The sequence below is a fragment of the Mandrillus leucophaeus genome, unplaced genomic scaffold (assembly GCF_000951045.1).
Source record: "Mandrillus leucophaeus isolate KB7577 unplaced genomic scaffold, Mleu.le_1.0 Scaffold999, whole genome shotgun sequence".
Taxonomy (NCBI): domain Eukaryota; kingdom Metazoa; phylum Chordata; class Mammalia; order Primates; family Cercopithecidae; genus Mandrillus; species Mandrillus leucophaeus.
Window position 1 is genome coordinate 338,861 of NW_012110907.1, and position 20,393 is coordinate 359,253.

The 20,393-nt window shown below is 36.8% G+C and overlaps 1 protein-coding gene across 1 annotated transcript in view; it reads left to right on the forward strand.

Annotated features, from left to right (window-relative positions):
• Nucleotides 1–20,393, forward strand: part of PCDH15 (protocadherin-related 15) — a gene marked incomplete at its 5' end in the record, with an annotated part of 518,346 nt that overhangs the window by 335,140 nt on the left and 162,813 nt on the right. Inside the window, one exon of the mRNA XM_011971273.1 lies at nt 3,308–3,424. Within this exon, the coding sequence (XP_011826663.1) occupies nt 3,308–3,424 (117 nt within the window). The remainder of the gene's footprint in view (nt 1–3,307; nt 3,425–20,393) is intronic.

Sequence of the window (20,393 nt, forward strand, 5' to 3'; positions counted from 1 at the left end):
TTTTTTTGAGACAGAGTATCACTCAGTCAGGCTGGAGTACAATGGCGTGGTATCAGCTCACTACAACATCCGCCTCCTGGGTTCAAGCAATTCTCCCTTCCTCAGCCTCCCGAGTAGCTGAGATTACAGGTGCCTGCCACCATGCCGGGCTAATTTTTGTATTTTTAGTACAGACAGAGTTTCACCATTTTGCCCAGGCTGGTCTCGAACTCTTGACCTCAGGTGATCTGCCCGCCTCAGCCTCCCAAAGTGTTGGAATTACAGATGTGAGCCACTGTGCCCAGCCTACATATCATTTTTAAAAATATGAGCAAGTTGTAACTAGTTAGAACTTTCTGCTTATCTTCTAAATAAAAACTGTTCTGTCGGTTTTTGCCTGTGATTCCAGAAAATCAAAAATTTTTTCATCTTTTTCTCTTTATTTTTATTTGTGTGTGTGTGTAGAACTTCAACTTGTCATTAAATTTACAAATTTACCAGCAAGTTCTTACCTTCCTAGCATGCTTATTAAAAAGATTCCTTACATCTTCTTGGTAGTCTGCTAAAGCAGAAATGGTTTCTGTGATTATTACAGACTCTAATGTAGAAAATAAATAAATAAATAAAACATAGTTTTCTCCTGTTAGCTGTCTGTACCTTCAGTTATAATTTTATTTGCTTGATACATGGAAACAAATTGCAAGCTTTATGATTATAACCATTTATTAAAGTTTGTCTTAAGAAAAAAATCCATAATGTTTTTCAAGTTGTAAACCATGACATTCAGAATATTCTTCTGAAGCATTAAAACTATTTTTCATTAAGACCAAGAAAAATTTTTACCAAAAGAAACAAACTATTATGGGTTTTAATGATATAATTTTTCAACTACAGGGGAGGATATATTTCTTTTTGCTAATGCTACCCTCTAGTGGAATAATGGGCAACAGAAAAGAGCGTGGTTTTGGAGTGCTGAGCGTATCCTTAATTTAACTGCAGAATAGAACATTTGCACAGAAGCTGATTTATGTATATTTTTCTTCAGATGTCCCTGAGCATAAATAAAATTAACTATTGATTATGCTTGTTGGCATTGCATTTCAATACATTTCTCCTCTTGAAATAATGCATTGTGGAAAAACTGTATGCAACTAGCTGCATTTGTAGCCACAATAAAAGATTATAACCCCAAAGTATGTACAACGTGTCATTAAAAGAAATACTACTACAATAACTACGTTAATTTATTCTTCATCCTGTCAATAGAAAATAAAGGGGGAGGAGAAACAATCTTTTCATAGTCTTCAGTCATTGACAGCCTTAGGTGTGTGTCTAGTCAGTTTGTGAATCCACTGTAATTTAAGTTAGAAGGTGAATCCAATTAATACTTCCCAAGCAAATAGAAACTTCATTGTATTCAACACTGTGAACCGTGTTGACATACCTGGAAAAGTATATACATTTTTTTTGTTTGTTTGTTTCTGAAGAATCAAGTTTTCCAAAAAGTACCTTGTGACATTAAGGTTTTAAATTTACCCTGAGAGTAATAAAGAATAAAATGTATAAGAACATAACGAGCTCAGTGGAAACTCACGCATGGAAAAATTGCAGTGTTGGGCTCCTTCCTTTCTAACCTTCAGAAGTTACAATTTAGGGGTGCTACAGGATTTCCACACCTTTAGTTACCACAGCCACTCATTAAGTTAATTGACACTCTTGGAAAGAGCACAAAAAAGTGTGAATGCTAATGTTTTACATATTTACCCCCTGCATGGAGCCTCAAGATCAATACCCTTCACAGTCCTCATTATAGACAACCAAAGCTTCTAGGTTCATTTACTTGTTCAGATTCTAAAGTGCATAATTTATTTTAAAAATCTTTTTCATAGAAGAGATTGTGAATACTATATTTCAAAACAGAAGAAATGGTATCTTTTATTTTTCAGTTTTGTGTACGGTTCAAGTTCTCCTATTGGAGTATGCAGGTTTATTCCTATTGACTACTCAGAACCCAACTCTATGGTTAATATAAAAAGAAGGACTGTTTGATAGTAAGAGATAATTATTCTGACTTCTTTGCAAAAAGAGAAGTTTATGATCTGTTAATTTATGTATTCCCAACCTAATACTGTACAGGAAAATTGTTGTGTCTAAGCAAATATCAAAGAATATGTAGAATTTTTTAAATTTTGTTTTTACTAACAAGTGAGAAAAAGGTGACTTGGAGGGGAAGAACAGATAATTAACAAATTTAAGTTTCAGATCAAATATGTTTGACCCACACTTCCCAAAACACTCTAGGGGGGTAAGGATTATTAAAATATTATAAATAAATAAATCTGCCATATGAATAAGCATTATTTATTGACAAAATATAATATACAATTGTCTATAAAAGATAAGATGATTCAGAAAAAAATGGTTTTGCTTTCAGGGGACTTGATTTATTATTTTAGCTCTGACAAATAAGCAGATTAATTTAGTTAAAGTCACTAGCCTATCTGCGGATCAGTATTTTTACTAGCTTAATGGCAGTTAAACGACACAAAGACAGGGATATCTTTTCCTTGAGTCACAACAGTATCCTCACTGAAGTGCTAAATACCTGATGAAAATGGGAAATACCTGATAACTATTTATTTCATGAACTTGACAATGCATGAGTAACAATGTATATATAGCTCCAAATTGGAAAAATAAAATAAGATACATATAAATTGCTCTGAAAAAAATTCAGTAAATTAACATTGTTTTCTGTGTATAAATATATTTATTCTTAAGTGTCATTATTGTAGTGCACTGCAGAGAAAATCTCCTTTTACCGTGTAAAATGGCAACAAAGGATGTTTCTCAGTTTGTAGCTGAAATGTTCTAATCATAGTATTATGTTAAGTATATAAAATAATTTACATAGCTACAAAAACATATAAAGAGCATTAAAAAAAAAAAAATCCTTTACTCCTGCTTCACAGAATGTAGCTTTTAAAGAAACTTGTTCTTGTTTTCAAATGTTAAAATGTTACCACTTACCATTAGAAGTTCGAAAAAATTCAAGGGTCACTTCAGTCTCCAAAAGGTATGTTTTTGAGGGTGAAAAGCTGTATTCCAGGGGAATGGCCTTCAGTTGATATCCACACATTAATATTGTATGAGAACTCTGACAGTTTCCTCCGAGGTGCCAGTCTGAAGTGAGAGTAATGGAATTGAGAGGATGGAAGGCTGACAGTGGCAAATGAGTTGTGTGATATGAAGAGTGGGAGTCAATCTAGTAACTGTATCCCTAACCTGGTTTCAACGGAAGTAATAAACTCCTAATTGTGTTTTACAGGATATGAATGATTATCCTCCTGTCTTTAGTAAACGAATATACAAAGGGATGGTGGCTCCAGATGCAGTCAAGGGTACACCTATCACAACAGTTTATGCTGAAGATGCAGACCCTCCTGTAAGTAGAAGGCATTGATTAACATTCTGAACTGTACTGAGAAAAATCCTTAACACTCATAAATGACCCAATCACAAGACAGCAAAAGTAGTTTCTGTGAATTTCACCCTATTTATTCACACATTTTATGTTATTTTGCTTATTTCTTCCACAGGTACACAGCATATTTCAAATGACTATGATTGAACCTAGACAATAAAGAATATGCTTTTTGTTTTTCTAGAATGCGCAATGAAGTATTTACTAATTTATCTAACAATGATAAATATAGGTAAAAAGAATTGTCTACATTTGTAAGCTTCACTTAATCTGGATATGTTTTCAATTTATGTATTTTCCATTGTATGCATATATGACTATTTTGTTAGCAAACTCCAAATCAACACATCACATAAAACTTATATTGAATATGTTTATTTTGGTAAATTAAAAAGCTTAAGATTGCTTATAGAAAATAAGTAACAGATTCTTCTATCATACAGAACTTTACTGCTTTTGAGAATTCCAAATTATATTTCAAGGCAAGGTTTTTAATTATTATTAGAGCAGGAGTGATAAAATACCATATAGAATTAATAGCATACATATAAAAAATGCTTTCTATAAATACCTTGAGTGTTTTATAAATATTAATTATTATCCTAAGAACTGAATGATGACTTAAATTTTTCTTTGAGCGTGTAGGCTCACACTGTAAGTTGGTGGCTGACAAATTTTAGAAAAATACAAATAAAAGTTAAATTAACTATTTTAGAAGAGTAAGAAAATAAAATCCTGAATCTTATAATTTAAAAGTTCTGTTTTCTATTGCTAATATAAATAGTATTTCTTTTAATGCTTGTATTTAATTAAAGGTGAATGGCCATCATAACATTTTTCACCTTCAATTTGGACAAGTCTTTATAAACTCTATTGTGACTATAAGGAATCAAAATATACTAATGTTAACATGAAAGTGGTGGGCTTTAATTCAGTAACTCCTTTTCTTAAGTGTGTTAAAATGTCTTTGAAACTGCTCTATTGTGTTTTGGGATATATGATAGTCAAAATTTCATAGACTTGAACCCATCAATAGAGATGGTGAATGTGAAACTGGCAATTTGTCTGTTTTTTAAGTACATTGTAACATGTACAATATACTTTGAAATTAGGAATATGTATTCAATTTTATTCAACATATGTGTTTTTAGCACCAACTATATACTGGTCATTGTGGTAACCAGTTTTTGCTCTCAAGAAACTGAAAATTTTATAGAAAAGACAGAATTGCAAATAGAAACCATAACACTCTGTAATAAATAAGTATAAGCAAACACAATACTCACATACATTTTTTAAAATTTTTCATCAGCACAGAATTTAATATAGAGTTTAACGGCGTTAATGATGAGAGACTAAAAGTAGCGCTATTTTTCACCTACATAGGACAGCCCTCAAAGTCTTCATATAGACAGTAAATTCCTTACTTCCCTTTTGGTACTAATGACTGTGGTGCCTGGCTTGGCATTCAGAGCACAGCCACCAAGGTGCAGAAAGTTGTCTTGGTCTGCTGTCTGTTCTATAAAGAAGATAAATTACTTATCGATAGTATTTATCTAAAGAGAAAGCTCTGTTTTTACACTTTGAAGCCCTTTTATATAAATTTGCCAGATTTAAATTTCATGTTTCTTTGGAAGAGGTTTTCAGTTTTGCATTCCCAGCAGTAATTTTTAGAGTTTAATAATTGATGTTGGCCTTTCATTAGATAGAAAGTGGATACCAGTCATTCAATTGACATACTGAGTCTATTTACTTCAGTTGAGTATATATTTATTAGACTCAGTTTTCCCCCTTGAAACACCAACAATCTTTTGATATAGCTATGAGCAGAACTGAGGTTTTGAATCGTTGCTGCAAATTGGATCCCTTAAGTGAGCATAGTTGCAATTTGGTTGCACCTGCACGAATCCTAAATTAAAGCTCAATTCCAGGAACATTTTTGAAATTACTATATTACATAATTATTTTTTTAAATGTTATGCTTGATTTTTACCCTTATTTTATGCTGGTACCATAAAGACAGAATAATTATTATTCGGATAGGCTTGCCAAGTGTTTTCTACTCTGTTACTGTTATAAATGTTTATTAGTTAGAAGAAAATAGTTTCAACTTCATGTTCTTCAGGGATCTTGTGCCACTACCTGGGGCTGTAAGTATCTATCTTAACACTGTAGGTTTATTTGATAGTCTCTCTTCCGAACTAGAACGTAAGGTCCTTGAGGGCAGGAATCAAAATTTATTTCAGTTTGTATTCCCATGTCTAACTCTAAGCCTGCTACTTACTAGTCTGCCAGGAAACATTTGTTGAGTAATAGGTGAATACATAAATGGTTATTCTGTATTCTTCAGGATTGACAAAATGTGCCAGATTTTCAGAAATTTAGTTTTATACTACCCTAGAAAAAATTCTTAATATCTCCAAGACTTAGTTTGGCCATTTAAGGGCTATGAGAATTAAATGATTGATGTATATACATGCTCAACCAGGCTTCTGAGCCACATATATTAGGTATTACTATTATTAAGCAATAATAATTTTCATTTATAGAGGTTGGCCACATCGTTTTCAAGGCATCCTCTTTCTTTTGAATGAAGTGAGAACCACTCATTTTAAACTATAAAATGACACCACCGAAACTTTTTGAACTATCAGAGAAACTGGAAAAACTCTGAAAGCCAGAGAGAGCGTTGTTGTTGAATATAAATGAAGAATTATAAAATACATGTTTTGCAAAACCGAAGTGCTCCTGAGGGAGGAAAAACATATTCCAGGAACTTTTCCCCCTACTGAATTAAAGCTGAGAGGATCTGTTTTTTCTACCTTGCTTTTGTGACAGCGTTGACATTATGTAGTTCACATGGGACATGGATAGTGAATGACTGATCATTTTGGAAATTAAAAATGACTAACCTATTATTTCTTTTCACCACGGATGTCTCATTCCCAAATTTGACAAAACAAAACTGCAGGTGTAATATTTATTTTCATAGTTTTGTTCTTTTTGAAACTGCTTTTATGAGGAGATTTGGGGGAACAGGGTTAAATGGTGACAGAATAGTGTCCTTTGTGAGTATGTGAACATGGAATAATTGGGATAAATAAATGGGGTTTATGTTTCATCTTCACTTCATCTCCAAGAAGTGAAGCATTATTCATACCATTCCTTACATTTGATATATTTTAGGAATTTATAAGGTTCTTATTTAAAGTAGGGTAGTAATTGGAACATGTTTAATATGAGCAATTTTGCCCAACTTTCATATATATGCATTGTGAGAATTATGTAGACATTTAAGACTTCTTTTCAGGCTTTGATACTGATTTATGAAATAAATATGCTCCATAAAACTTCTTACAATTTTTAATAGTTATGGACTTTAAAATGAGTTCCCAAATACTTAGTATTCTCACTATACTTTTTCAGAAAGTATACATATAAAGATAAAATCATTACAACTGTGAAGTATTTTATTTCCCTCTGTTGAGATTTTGAGAGCTATTGTAGCCTTTCAGAGTTTAGATGAGCTACCTGAGGAATTATTTGCAAAGGGGTTTTAACACCCATCTGTCAAGGGTACTTTTGTTGATTTGTAGAGAATAATAAAAAAAAATGGCCAGTTCTTTTTTTCTATAATGTATATATGTTTTATTAAAATGTCATGATGTTACCCAGCATGCTATGTAATTATGGACATCTCCCAATGCTTAACCCTCCAAATAGTCATTCTGTTACAATCTATTTGTGGAGAGTGTTAACAGCAGAAAGAAAGTCATCTTTATCTGCAATTTGCTGCTTGCTTGGTTTCGTGTGCCATAGTTAAAACTATTCAGGACCAAGAGTGTTATAAAAATGTATTTTTCTTTCCAGATAATATAGTTTTTCTGTATCATTTTCAATTGATATCACTACTGATCTATTTTTCATGACTCACCACATACTGGCTCGTGTTATTGTGTATTGATTTAGGTTATTGCTAGCAATGTAGCAGAAACTCTGATTTTTAAGATCAGCAGCTACTAACTATGATTTCTTACCCAGGAGCATGAGGAGGGAATATACACAGCTCAGTGTTGTTGCTTTTTTTCCCCTTAACATCAAAGCTGTTAGGGAAATAATCAAGAACTACTTTTACTGTGAATGTCAGCTTGTGAAAATTGACATGATATAGTCCCAGCCTGACTCCCATTGGTCTCAAATACTTAATTAGAAAGAAGTCACACCGTGAAACAGTTGGGGCTTGATCTTTAAAACGGCAATGGAATAGAATTAGATTTGAAAGTGTAAACGGGTATAAAAGGGAAGGGAATTATAAAAGGGAAGGGAATTACATTTCCTAGGCATAATAATTTGTGGTGCCTTAATTATATTTCCTAGGCATATTTACAACAGCTATTTATATTTTCCATATTTAAACCTATGTATGACATACAACACTCCTTTTATATTCTGACCTATCCACTCTTAACCTCTTCATTTGCTGCATCTCTTAGTTAATTATGTCTTCAATTTATTGAGGATATACACTTTGTAAGTTCTTAATGAAAAATGATTATATTATTAATAATACTTGAAATTAATATTAGAATTAATAATTCAGATGTAAATAATGATCTTTTAATTTAGAAACTGTCATACTTACCAGAGCTGAAGGGCATTTTTCTTTTGTTATAAATGGAAATGTGGGTAAAATGTGTTTGTTTCATCCTTAACAAAAGTGTCCTTCAGATCCCATAATGTATTACTAATTAAAATTAAATCTAGCCTGAAAAATCTCCATACTCACATACTTACCAGGTAAACAAACTAAAAGCCTAACTTTAGTAGCATGTTTCCCTGTAACAACAGCTTAGTCCCAGCCAATCCCAGTAGCTATACTTTAACCACTCACAGAGGGCCAACTGTTTAAACTTTGTTTAAATAAGGCAAATGCTGAGCTGTAACCAATGCAGCTGTTTCTGTCTCTCAGTTTAGGTTTTTCCACATCACATTTATTTCTCCATAGATGTTTGACCTTGCAACAGTGCCAAAGTCTCTATGAATTTTCTTTGATTCTAAGGGCTGATTTGCAAATCATTGTTTTTCTTTTCTCAATTAAACTCTTAAATTTGTCTAAAGTTTTTCTTTTAACAGTATTAATAATTTACATATTTTGGGGGTAGGGAATAAGAATATACTTCACAGAATCTGGGTCCCAATATACTTTAAACAAGACAGGTTTCCAAGAAAATTGAGTGAAATATAATAGGCTTTCTCTGAGACTGGCCCACAGACCTCCTTTATGGCTTAAATGATATTCTTTATTCTGAATGTCTTGCCAGAGGAAATGGAAACAGACCCTCTGAAAGGGTATCATGGCTTCTCATGACCTGGATTCTTGGCCTTAACACCCTGTAAGTTAAGCCACTCATAATTCCTGGTCTTATCTTTGTCCTCTTTGCAATTCGTTCATTTTCTTGCATGGTGACTATGTTTGGATGGTTGCCCTACAATCAAACACAGACCTAACACAGCCTAGACACTGTGTCTAGCCTGACACATGAGGTCAATTTTAGGACAAATTAAATTTGATATTATTCCAAAAAATCTATGTGCAACTATCTATAGAATGATAAAAATTGGCACCCACACCCTCCCCCATCCCCTCGGCTTCAGGTGTGGAGGATGGAGGCTGAAAGAGCTGTACCGTGGAGCTGGCAGAAACCTTATCTGTTGCTTAGTTATCAAACCAAGGAGTACATGAAACCTAACTCTGAAAGGAGGCTAGAGGCAGATGGCAGCGTGAGGCTAAGGTTGCCTTCACACAGATCGGCAACTCCATGAGGAGGACCCTATAGATGATAGGTATTGAGTTGCCGCAGCTAGTTTGATCTGATGTGGGGATGATGTGGTTGCATTTAAAGGGCCTGGGATGGATCAGGGAGAAAATATCAGACTAAGAGCTTAAAAAAGAAATGTGAACACAGGAATTACCTGAATTGAGGTTCAAACTCTGAGAGTAAATCCATTCTCCAAGAATGAAAACATAATCAGATAAGAGACAAACCCGGAAATAGACTCTCAGAATTTGGGGATACGTCAGGGACTGATTAGTGGAAAGAGCCAGAAAAAGTAAAGACTGACAAGATGGAAAGGAAATCTGCTAGTGATGCAGTACAGGTGAAAAGAAATTTTCAATGGAGAGAAGGAAATGAATGGTGAAAAACTTTGCAGACAGGGCAAGGACAATGAAATTTAAATGAAGGACCATAGTTCTGTTGATTAGGAACCCATGGGCGGCCTTCATGGTAAATTGGCCTCTGGTCTCCTGATGCTGCCTTCTTAGTCTTTTAAGTTTCATATGTGTGAGTCATTTGGGGATATGACATTTATTTATAACTCACCTTTTTGTTTTTAACTGTGTAAGTGCATTTTCATTCTTTGAAGAATTAGTCACGTACATTTTCTTTAAAAATAATGTATGGTGCCTTAATTATATTTCCTAGGCATATTTACAACAGCTTTTTATATTTTCCATATTTAAACCTATGTATGACGTACAACACTCCTTTTATATTCTGACCCATCCACTCTTAAGCTCTTCATTTGCTGCATCTCTTAGTTTATTTATGTCTTCAATTTATTGAGGATATACACTTTGTAAGTTCTTATATGACACTTTTTTTTACTTATACTTGTAAAACTTGAAAGACTACTAGAGTCTTAGGTCAATTTTTTTTCCCTTTAAAGCTATATAGATGATGTTTCACTATTTTTTATTATTTAATTTTATTTAATAAATTATAAAATGTGAAGCCAAATTAATTTTTCTTCATTTTTCAATATTTTATCTTTATCTGCTTATAAAAATCTCCATTTTCATATCAAAGTTTTTTACTAGTACATATTTAGATATTCTTTCTTTGTATGAATTGTGTCTGGTGTATGATGGCCCCTCATATGCAAATTTATATAGTTTACCAGCTCAACAAAATTTTAAATGGTTTCAAGAGTGTGGGCTCAGGAGCAAGAATGTCTGGTTTCAACTTCAAAAACTCCCATTGACTAGCCCTGTGGCCTTGGTCAAGTCACTTAATTCACTGTAACCCTCAGTTCTGGCATCTGGAAAATGAGAACAAAAATAGCACAATTAAAACTTTATACCCCGTGAACAGCCACTCCTTATGTTCCCTTTCCCTTAGCCCCTGACAACCACCTTTGCTTCTCTAAGTTTGACTGTTTTAGATATCTCATGTAAATGCAATCATGCGGTATTGGTCCTATGACTGGCTTAGTTCACTTAGCATAATGTCCTCAAGATTCCTGCACATTGTTACAAATGGCAGTACTTCCTTCTTTTTAAAGCTGAGTAATGTTCACTTGTATGCATATACCACATTTTCTTCATCCATTCATATATCAGTGAACATTTAGGCTGTTTCCACATCTTGAATATTCTGAATAATGCTTCAGCACACATGAGAGTACAGATAGATATCTCTTCAAGATCCTGATTTCAGATCTTTTGAATAAATTCCCAAAAGTGGAACTGCTGGATCATATGGTAGTTATATTTGTAACTTTTTAGGAAACCCCATACTGTTTCTCACATTGACAGTGCCATTTTACATTTCCACCAACAATGCACAAGTGTAGCAATTTCTCCACATTCTTGCTTTTTCAAAAATATTTTTTTAAATAGCAGCAAACCTACAAGGCATGAGGTGATATCTGATTGTAGTTTTGATTTTTATTTCCCTGATGACTAATGATGTTGAGCATGTTTTTATGTACTGTTGGCCATTTGTATGTCATTTTTTTTTAAGTGTTTGTTCAAATCCTTTACCCATTTCTTAATTGAGTTATTTGTCCTTTGTTTTTCTGGTATTGTTCTAAGGATCTGCTCTCCAACATTGTGACTATAGTTAACAATACTGTGTGATACACTTAAAAAATTTGTTTAGAGAGTATATTTCATGTGTTCTAAAAACAAAAGAAACACTTTATAGGGTTGCTCTGAGGTTGAAATGATGTAATTTATGTGGAACAGTTGGTGCCTATCATATAGTAAACAATATATATTAACTATCTTTTTTTATGTTTACTCTGACCTTTTTTATGCTTTAAGTCTATGAGATCTGTCATCCATATTAATATTTTGTGATCTGATTCCTTCTCTTTGTGCTTCTCCCCTGCATTCTGGAAAATCCTGTAAAGGTCAGAGGTCCAGGAACCGAGCATGAGTTGTAGAGAAGAAGGGGGTGGCATAAGGTACTGGGGTGTCAGGAAGGTGCTGTGCCTCTGAAACATGACCATGACAATTTTTTCACTGCTTGATCTTTTCTTGGGGTGTGTTTATAATCTAAGGACTGGACCTGAGTATTCTGTTTCGAAGTTTCCCTTTGACTAGACTACCATTGTAGCTTAATGCTACAGCTTGTTTGGCTTCACACCTGGCTGTTTCACTCATCATGATAATGCAGAGCGCACCACCCCATCCTCTCTCCAACCCCAAGCCATCTTTACTACAGAGTCAAGTAAGTTAAAAGCATTCAAGACAATGCAATTGTCAGGAACATTATCTGTCACATTAGGAACTTTCTAACGTATCACAGAGATTCCTATACAACTGTGATCATTAGTTACTGTGAAGTACCCTGTGAACTTCTGGCAAGGCAGGATTTCATTAACACATAGCAAAAAGAATGAACTGTAAGAACTTAGTGCTCAGTGAAAACAGTGAGAAAAAGAAAGCAATACCATTACACATTTTTTTTTAAGCACACAGTAGCATCTATAGGTTTTCCTAGAAAAATAATTCTTAGTAAACACCACCAAAATCTCACTGTTCTACAATGGCAAAGATCAATATTTTTATTTATGGGTCTGTGAGGCAGCTAGGAATTGGCTGACTTTGACTGGGCTCATGTCTATTCCACATACCTCTTTCTGCAGGGACGCATGGCTAACCAGGCCTGCTTTTCACGTGATAAGAACAGAATCCTAAGAGAACTTGCCTAACCACATGATGACATGTAAAGACGGCTCCCATGTCACAGTTCTTCATGTCTATTGACCAAAGCAAGTCATATGGCCTAGCCCAAAAAATCAGTAGAACAGGAAGTGGAAGAAAGGGAAGGGGATATTTGCTAAACTATAATAAAATGTACCATAAATGGTCTACTTAAAAGATACTCCTTAAATGTATTAAAAAGATTGCCACTGGTGGCAAAGAGAGATAAGAAAAGAAGGTATGAAAATAAAAGGAGAGAAAGAAATGAATAAACAAATATGCCTTGATGACCCGTCAATGATAATGTTTCATAAACTATAGATTATATTTAACTCAAATATGTGCCCTTGAGATCCAAACAATAAAAATTCCTCAAGATTTACTATGTTTGTGCATTGAATATTATTTAAAGAGCTTCTATTATATAAGAGATGCTAGATTAAGCAATAAGGGAAAACTGTCACGGTTCCAAGCCTCAGTATTTCAAACTTAAAAGGATAAAAGTTAAGTCAATCAAATAAGGCCAGCCGCGGTTGCTCACGGCTATAATCCCAGCACTTTGGGAGGCCCAGGCGGGTGGATCATGAGGTCAGGAGATCGAGACCATCCTGACTAACACGGTGAAACCCCGTCTCTACTAAACATTACAAAAAACTAGCCGGACGTGGTGGTAGGCGCCTGTAGTCCCAGCTACTCTGGAGGCTGAGGCAGGAGAACGGCTGAACCCAGGAGGCGGAGCTTACAGTGAGCAGAGATCTTGCCACTGCACTCCAGTCTGGGGAACACAGCGAGACGCCGCCTCAAAAAAAAAAAAAAATAAATAAATAAATACAAATAAAGTTTAAAAAAAAAAGAGAAAAATACTTAGAAATGTTTAGGGTTCTGTGAAATCAGATAAGAGGGAGCATGATTGTATCTAGAGAGTCAAGGCAGGTTCTAGAAGTGATTCTGAGCTGAGATCTAAAGGTTATGCCAAGACAAAGTAACATAACAAAAGAATCTGGCCCGGAAATATGAGGAAGAACAGTAAGTTTCAGAAATCCAGGGCCATTTTGTTTTTCAGGAGGATGGAGAGGGAAACCTAGTAGGATCCTGCTTAATCTGGTAGATTGTGAAGATAGTATTAAGAATCGTTTTATCCCAAGAAAAATGGAAGGGCTTTAAGGCATAGAATATGGGGTCACTAATTACTAGCTCAGGTCAGATTCATCTCTTAAGTTCCTTTGACTACATGAATTTTTTGTATTAGGAAAGTCTGAAGGTGTGCCAAATGACAACTTCATAAACCTAACTGTGTTTAAAAAAATACATTTTACAAGGAATATGTTATTTGATGCCTTTAAGGGTCGATTTATAATTACCTTTGAAAAGCACATTTCCCAAAACATTTAGTGGTAAATAGCCTTAAAGCAAATATTTTTTACAATCTTTAATAGCTGTGTCAATATCCTATCTATAGAAACTGAAATATACAAACACCTTATATGAAGTGTCAGACTGCATAAGGAACCTGCCAACATATTGATCATTCCAGATGTTAAAAACAGGGAAGAGGGAGGAAGAAGTAAAAAAAGCACATTACTTTCTTAGTGGTTACATGAAGAGTTTGGCCTGCTGTTCCTTTTTTTTTTTTCTATTTTCTCCTTTAAGGACACCTTGACATCCAGTTAAATTCACTGAAATATGACTAAGTCACATGCCTGCAAAAAAAAAATATATATATATATATAGTGTGTGTGTATATATATATAATACATATGAGTTAAACACAAACACCAACACTAGGGACATTAGTCAATAATTTTCTTTTTTTTTTTTTTTTTTTTTTTGAGACGGAGTCTCGCTCTGTCGCCCAGGCTGGAGTGCAGTGGCCGGATCTCAGCTCACTGCAAGCTCCGCCTCCCGGGTTTACGCCATTCTCCTGCCTCAGCCTCCCGAGTAGCTGGGACTACAGGCGCCCGCCACCTCGCCCGGCTAAGTTTTTGTATTTTTTAGTAGAGACGGGGTTTCACCGTGTCAGCCAGGATGGTCTCGATCTCCTGACCTCGTGATCCGCCCGTCTCGGCCTCCCAAAGTGCTGGGATTACAGGCTTGAGCCACCGCGCCCGTCCAATAATTTTCATAAACTCTACAGATGTTCACCAAACCTAACGTGTGTATATGTATATACATATGTATATACATATATATGTATATGTATATCTACATATATGTATATGTGTATACGTTGTATGTATATATACGTTGTATGTATATATACACATGCATATATGTATATATACGTATATACACACATATATGTATACACACATACATATATATATATATGTATATACACACACACCAAAAAACCACTTTGTAGTAATTCCTTTATAGTAATTCCTGATGTTAAATCATACTTGGGAGATTTTGTGAATTGAATTATTACAAAATAAATCAGAGTAGTTGCTTCAAAGACTTTGGGAAAAATAATTTTGTAAACCCTGTCGGGGTAAAATGTTTGTGTTCTTGAAAACAAATTACTTAATGTTTGTTTTTAATGATAATAGTAAGTTTAGTATTCCCTGATACAATGTGATGGCTATAATTATGAAGAAATTATGAAGGAAACGATGTGAGCCTGAATAAGTAATTTCTTGATAATTATGTTTTTAAGAAAAATGACTAAATCAAGATGTCTCCTGATATTAAGGACCTAATTATTTGGGTCCATTATATTCTCATTGAAATTCCCTAAGTTTTCAAGTTTGAAACATCCTTCATACAGGTATGCAATTACCTTCTGTAGTAATTAATTATATTCTCACTATAAGCCGAAACATATTGTGTTTAACACACTATAAGAATAGAAATCAAAAGTAGAAAACATGCTAAATAATGAAGAAAATAATTGAAATCTTATTATTCTATTTTCTTGGTGTAAATTTATATTTATTCTGCTATATTAATTATTCCCACCACATTATTGTGTAGAATTATATCACATTTTGATTTTAAAAATCTAACGTGAGCATCATCAATGCAGGATTTGTCTGCCATGTATTATTCATATTAATACAGATATAAGTAAATATTCATATTCATAATTATTGAATTCTACACAATTCAAATTCAGCAGATAAAAGGACATCACAAAGCTGATATAATTCCTTTCATATTTTGGAAACCGCATAATATTTAAATGTTACCTCCTACCCCCAATCATATTTAGAAATATACCTAAGTCATGAACCAAAAAAAATTGATTCCTTCATAACAGATGTCATAAATCATGTTCTTCCTGAGTGCCATTAGGTTTGGTGAACATCTGTAGAGTTTATGAAAATTATTGACTGATATCACTAGTGTTGGTGTTTGTGTTTAACTCATAAAAATTATATTGTACAGTAGTTAATTAACTTCTTTAAACCTTGTATCCATATAGGAATAAGAAGACCTATTTCGCTAGATTACTGTTTGGGCTTAATGGAGAATGTGCTTATGTGAAGCACATTGATATTAGTTAAGTTTTCCTCTTCTTTCTCCTCACTTCCAGAGTGATGGAAAAACACAACTTTGCCTCTAGTTTGGTATAGTGTTACCATCCTTATCAACTGTAAACTTTAGGATATTAATGCCTGAACTCTTGAAGTAATTTTGATGTCATCTATGGCACTGTAGTATTTGAGAAGAAAGTTTTCATGAAAATATGCTTATAGGGTCTTTAGAATCCCACACATTTTTAAAAGATACATATTTTAATAAAGTTCTTACTGAAAATTAGTAAGACTTTTTGTTTAAAAGACAGCTTTTAATTTATTTAACTTCCTACTGATACTCGTCTACTTTTACCCCTTGTTCAAAATCCTAATAAAATTAAGTTTGATTTTTTTTTTTTTTCCTTTTTTTTGAGATGGAGTCTCACTCTGTCACCCAGGCTGGAGTGCAGTGGTGTGATCTCAGCTCACTGCAACCTCCAGCCCCAGGGTTCTAGCAATTCTCCTAGCTCAGCCTCCCAAGTAGGTTGTATTACAGGTGCCTGCCACCATGCCAGGCTAATTTTTTTGTATTTGTAGTACAGATGGAATTTCACCATGTTGGGCAGGCTGGTCTTGAACTCTTGACCTCAGGTGATCTACACACCTCAGCCTCCCAAAGTGCTGGGATTACAGGCATGAGCCACCACACCTGGCCTAGCTTATCATTTAATACTCAAATGATATACTAAATTAGACTAACACAATTACTGTACTCTCTATGAAGTAAAATACACTTTGTGTATTTTGTGATTTGTGAGAGTCTGCAGTAAGTTATAAAGTCGGCTTTACTATAGATCTTAAGTAAATCTTAAGATCTGTTCTCTAGTTGTAACACCTCCATTGAATAGCACCACATGCTTCCTTTTCACAGTTTTAATCAGAAATTTTGGGAGATAATTGTGTTTTTATGTGTACCTCTGTCTCTCCAACCCGTCCAATTGTGAGGCCCATAAGTACAAAAGCATATCTGTGTTTCTCATCCTTGCCCACCAACTTAAGAGACAAATATGAGAAGCTGTAAATGAGAAAATGAACAGATATTTATGGGTTATAAATTGAAAACTTCCCAACAATTTATCCACATTCTTAGGTAAATGAATTCTTAGAGGACAATATGGTTTTGCTGTGTCCCCACCCAAATCTCATCTTGAACTGTAGTTCCCATAACTCTCACGTGTAGTGGGAGAGACCCCGTGGGAGATAATTGAATCATGGTGGGGGGTTACTTCCATGCCCTTCTCATGATAGTGAGTTGGTTCTCACAAAATCTGATGGCTTTATAAGGGGTTTTTTTTCCCTTACTTCACTCTGCACTTCCCTTTGCTGTCGTCCTGTGAAGAACGATATCTTGTAAGTTTCTGCCATGATTGTAAGTTTCCTGAGGCCTCCCCAGCCCTGCAGAACTATGAGTTAATTAAACTTATTTACTTTATAAATTACCCAGTATCTGGTATGTCCCCATAGCAGTGTGAGAATGGATTAATACAGTAAATTGATACCAGGTAGAGCAGCACTGCTGTAAAGACACCTGAAAATGTGGAAGTGACTGTGGAACTGGATAACAGGCAGAGGCTGGAACAGTTTGGAGGGCTCAGAAGAAGACAGGAAGACGTGGGAAAATTTGGAACTTCATAAAGACTTGTTGAATGGCTTTGAGCAAACTGCTCATAGTGATATGGACAATAAAGTCCAGGCTGAGCTGGTCTTAGATGGAGATGAGGAAGTTGTTGGGAACTGGAGGTCACACTTGCTATGCAAAGAGATTGGCAGCATTTTGCCCCTGCTCTAGATATCTGTGGAACATTGAACTTGAGAGAGATGACTTAGGGTACCTGCTGGAAGAAATTTCTAAGTGGCGAAGTGTTCAAGAGGAAGCTGAGCATAAGAGCTTGAAAATTTTTTAGCCTGATGATGCAGTAGAAAAGAAAACCCATTTTCTGGAGAGAAATTCCAATTGGCAGAAGAAATTTGCATAATAATGAGGAGCCAAATGTTACTCACCATGACAGTGGGGAAAATGTCTGCAGGGCATGTCAGAGACATTCACAGCATCCCCTCCCATCACACACCCAGAGGCCTAAGAAGGAAAAATGGTTTCCTGAGCTGGGTCCAGGGACTCCCTGTTGTGTGTAGCCTCAGGACTTGGTTCCCTGCATCCTAGCCACTCCAGGCAGGCTAAAAGGGGCCAAGGTACAGTTCAGGCCATTGCTTCAGAGGGTGCAATTGTCAATCGTTGCAGCTTCCCTGTGGTATTGGCCCGGCGGTTGTAGAGAAGACAGACAGTATTGAGGTTTAGGAACCTCTGCCTAGATTTCAAAGGATGTATGGAAATGCCTAGATGTCCAGGCAGAGGTGTGCTGCAGGGGCAGAACCCTCATGGAGAACTTCTGCTAGGGAAGTACAGAAGAGAAATGTGTGGTGGGAGCCCTCACACAGAGTCCCACTGGTGCACTGCCTAGTGGAACAGTGAGAAGAGAGCCACTGTCTTCCAGTCCCCAGAATGGTAAATCCACTGACAGTTTGCTCTGTGTGCCTGGAGAAACTGCAGGCATTCAATGCCAGCCATGAAAGCAGTCAAGAGGGGGCTATACCCTGCAAAGCCATAAAGGTGGTGCTGTCCAAGGCCAGGGTAGTAAGAGGTGCCAATGTGCTAGCAGCCCTCACTCTTAGCGCCTCCTTGGCCTGTGGCATCCGCGTCCACTCTGGCGGCGCTAGAGGAGACCTTCAGCCTGCCATGGCACCGTGGGAACCCTCTCTAGGCTGGCTGAGGCCGGAGCTGCCTCCCTCTGCTTGCGGGGAGGTGTGGAGGGAGAGGCACCGGCAGGAACCGGGCCTGCGCTGGAGGACCAGTGTGAGTTCCGGTGGGTGTGGGCTGGGTAGGCCAGCACACTGAGCCACCAGCCAGTGCCTCCGGCCTGGGCCAGCAGCTTGCAGAGGTTGCGCTGCATCCCCCAGCAGTGCCAGCCCGCCGGGGCTGTACCCCGCTGCACTCGCCAGGCCCTAGCTGCCTCCCCATGGGGCAGGACTCAGGACCTGCAGCCCGCCATGTCTGAGCTCCTTCCCCTGCCGTGGGCTCCCAGGCAGCCTGAGCCTCCCGGATGGATGCCGCCCCCTGCGCCGTGGCGCCGGGTCCCATGGACAGCCCAAGGGCTGAAGAGTGCAGGCCCGGCTTGGGACTGGCGGGCAGCTCTACCTGCAGTCCTGGTGCAGAAGTCACTGGGTGAAGCCAGCTGGGCTCCTGAACTGAATGGGGACTTGGAGAATCAGCACTCTGTGACTCTTGAGTCTAGCTCAAGTATTGTAAACGGACCAATCAGCTCTCTGTAAAATGACTCAGTCAGCTCTCTGTAAAGTGGACCAATCAGCAGAACGTAGGTGGGGTCAGGTAAGAGAATAAAAGCAGGCTGCCCCAGTCAGTCAGCGGTAACCCACTGGGGTCCTCTTCCACAGGGTGGAGGCTGTATTCTTTGACTCTTTGCAATAAATCTTGCTGCTGCTTACTCTTTGGGTCCACGATGCCTTTATGAACTGTAACACTCACCACGAAGGTCTGCAGCTTAACTCCTGAAGCCAGGGAGACCACGAACCCACCGGGAAGAAGGAACAACTCCAGACGCGCTGCCTTTAAGAGCTGTAACACTCACCCTGAAGGTCTGCAACTTCACTCCTGACAGTGAGACCAGGAACCCACCAGAAGGAAGACGCTCCAGACACGTCTGAATGTCTGAAGGAACAAGCTCCGGACACACCATCTTTAAGAACGGTAACACCACGAGGGTCTGCAGCTTCATTCTTGAAGTCAGTGAGACCAAGAACCCACCAATTCCGGACACAGCAGCACACCTCTAGCATCAGTGAGACCTGGATATAATATGGAATAAAAGAAGATCATTTGGGAGCTGTAAGATTTAACTTCCCCACTGGATTTTAGACATGCATAGGGTCTGTAGCCCCTTCATTTTAGCCAATTTCTCTTGTTCGGAATGGTGTATTTACCAAAAGCCTATATCCCCATTGTATCTAGGAAGTAACAACGCTTTTGATTTTACAGGCTCATAAGCGGAAGGTACTTGCTGTGCCCCAGATGAGATTTTGGACTTGGACATTTGGATTAATGCTGGAATGAGTTAAGACTTTGGGGGTCTGTTGGGAAGGCATGATTGTGTTTTGAAATGTGAGGACATGAGATTTGAGAGGGGCCAGGGTGGAATGATGTGGTTTGGCTCTGTCCCCACCAAAATCTTGACTTGAACTGTTTTTCCCATAATCCCCATGTATTATACATCTTGGCAGCTCATGATACACATACACATAAGTGTTACTGAAATACCAGGGGTTTGGTCTAGGATCAAGCTTGTCAAACCCATGGCCCATAGGCCACATGCAGCCAAAGAGAGCTTTCAGTGCAGCCCAACACGAA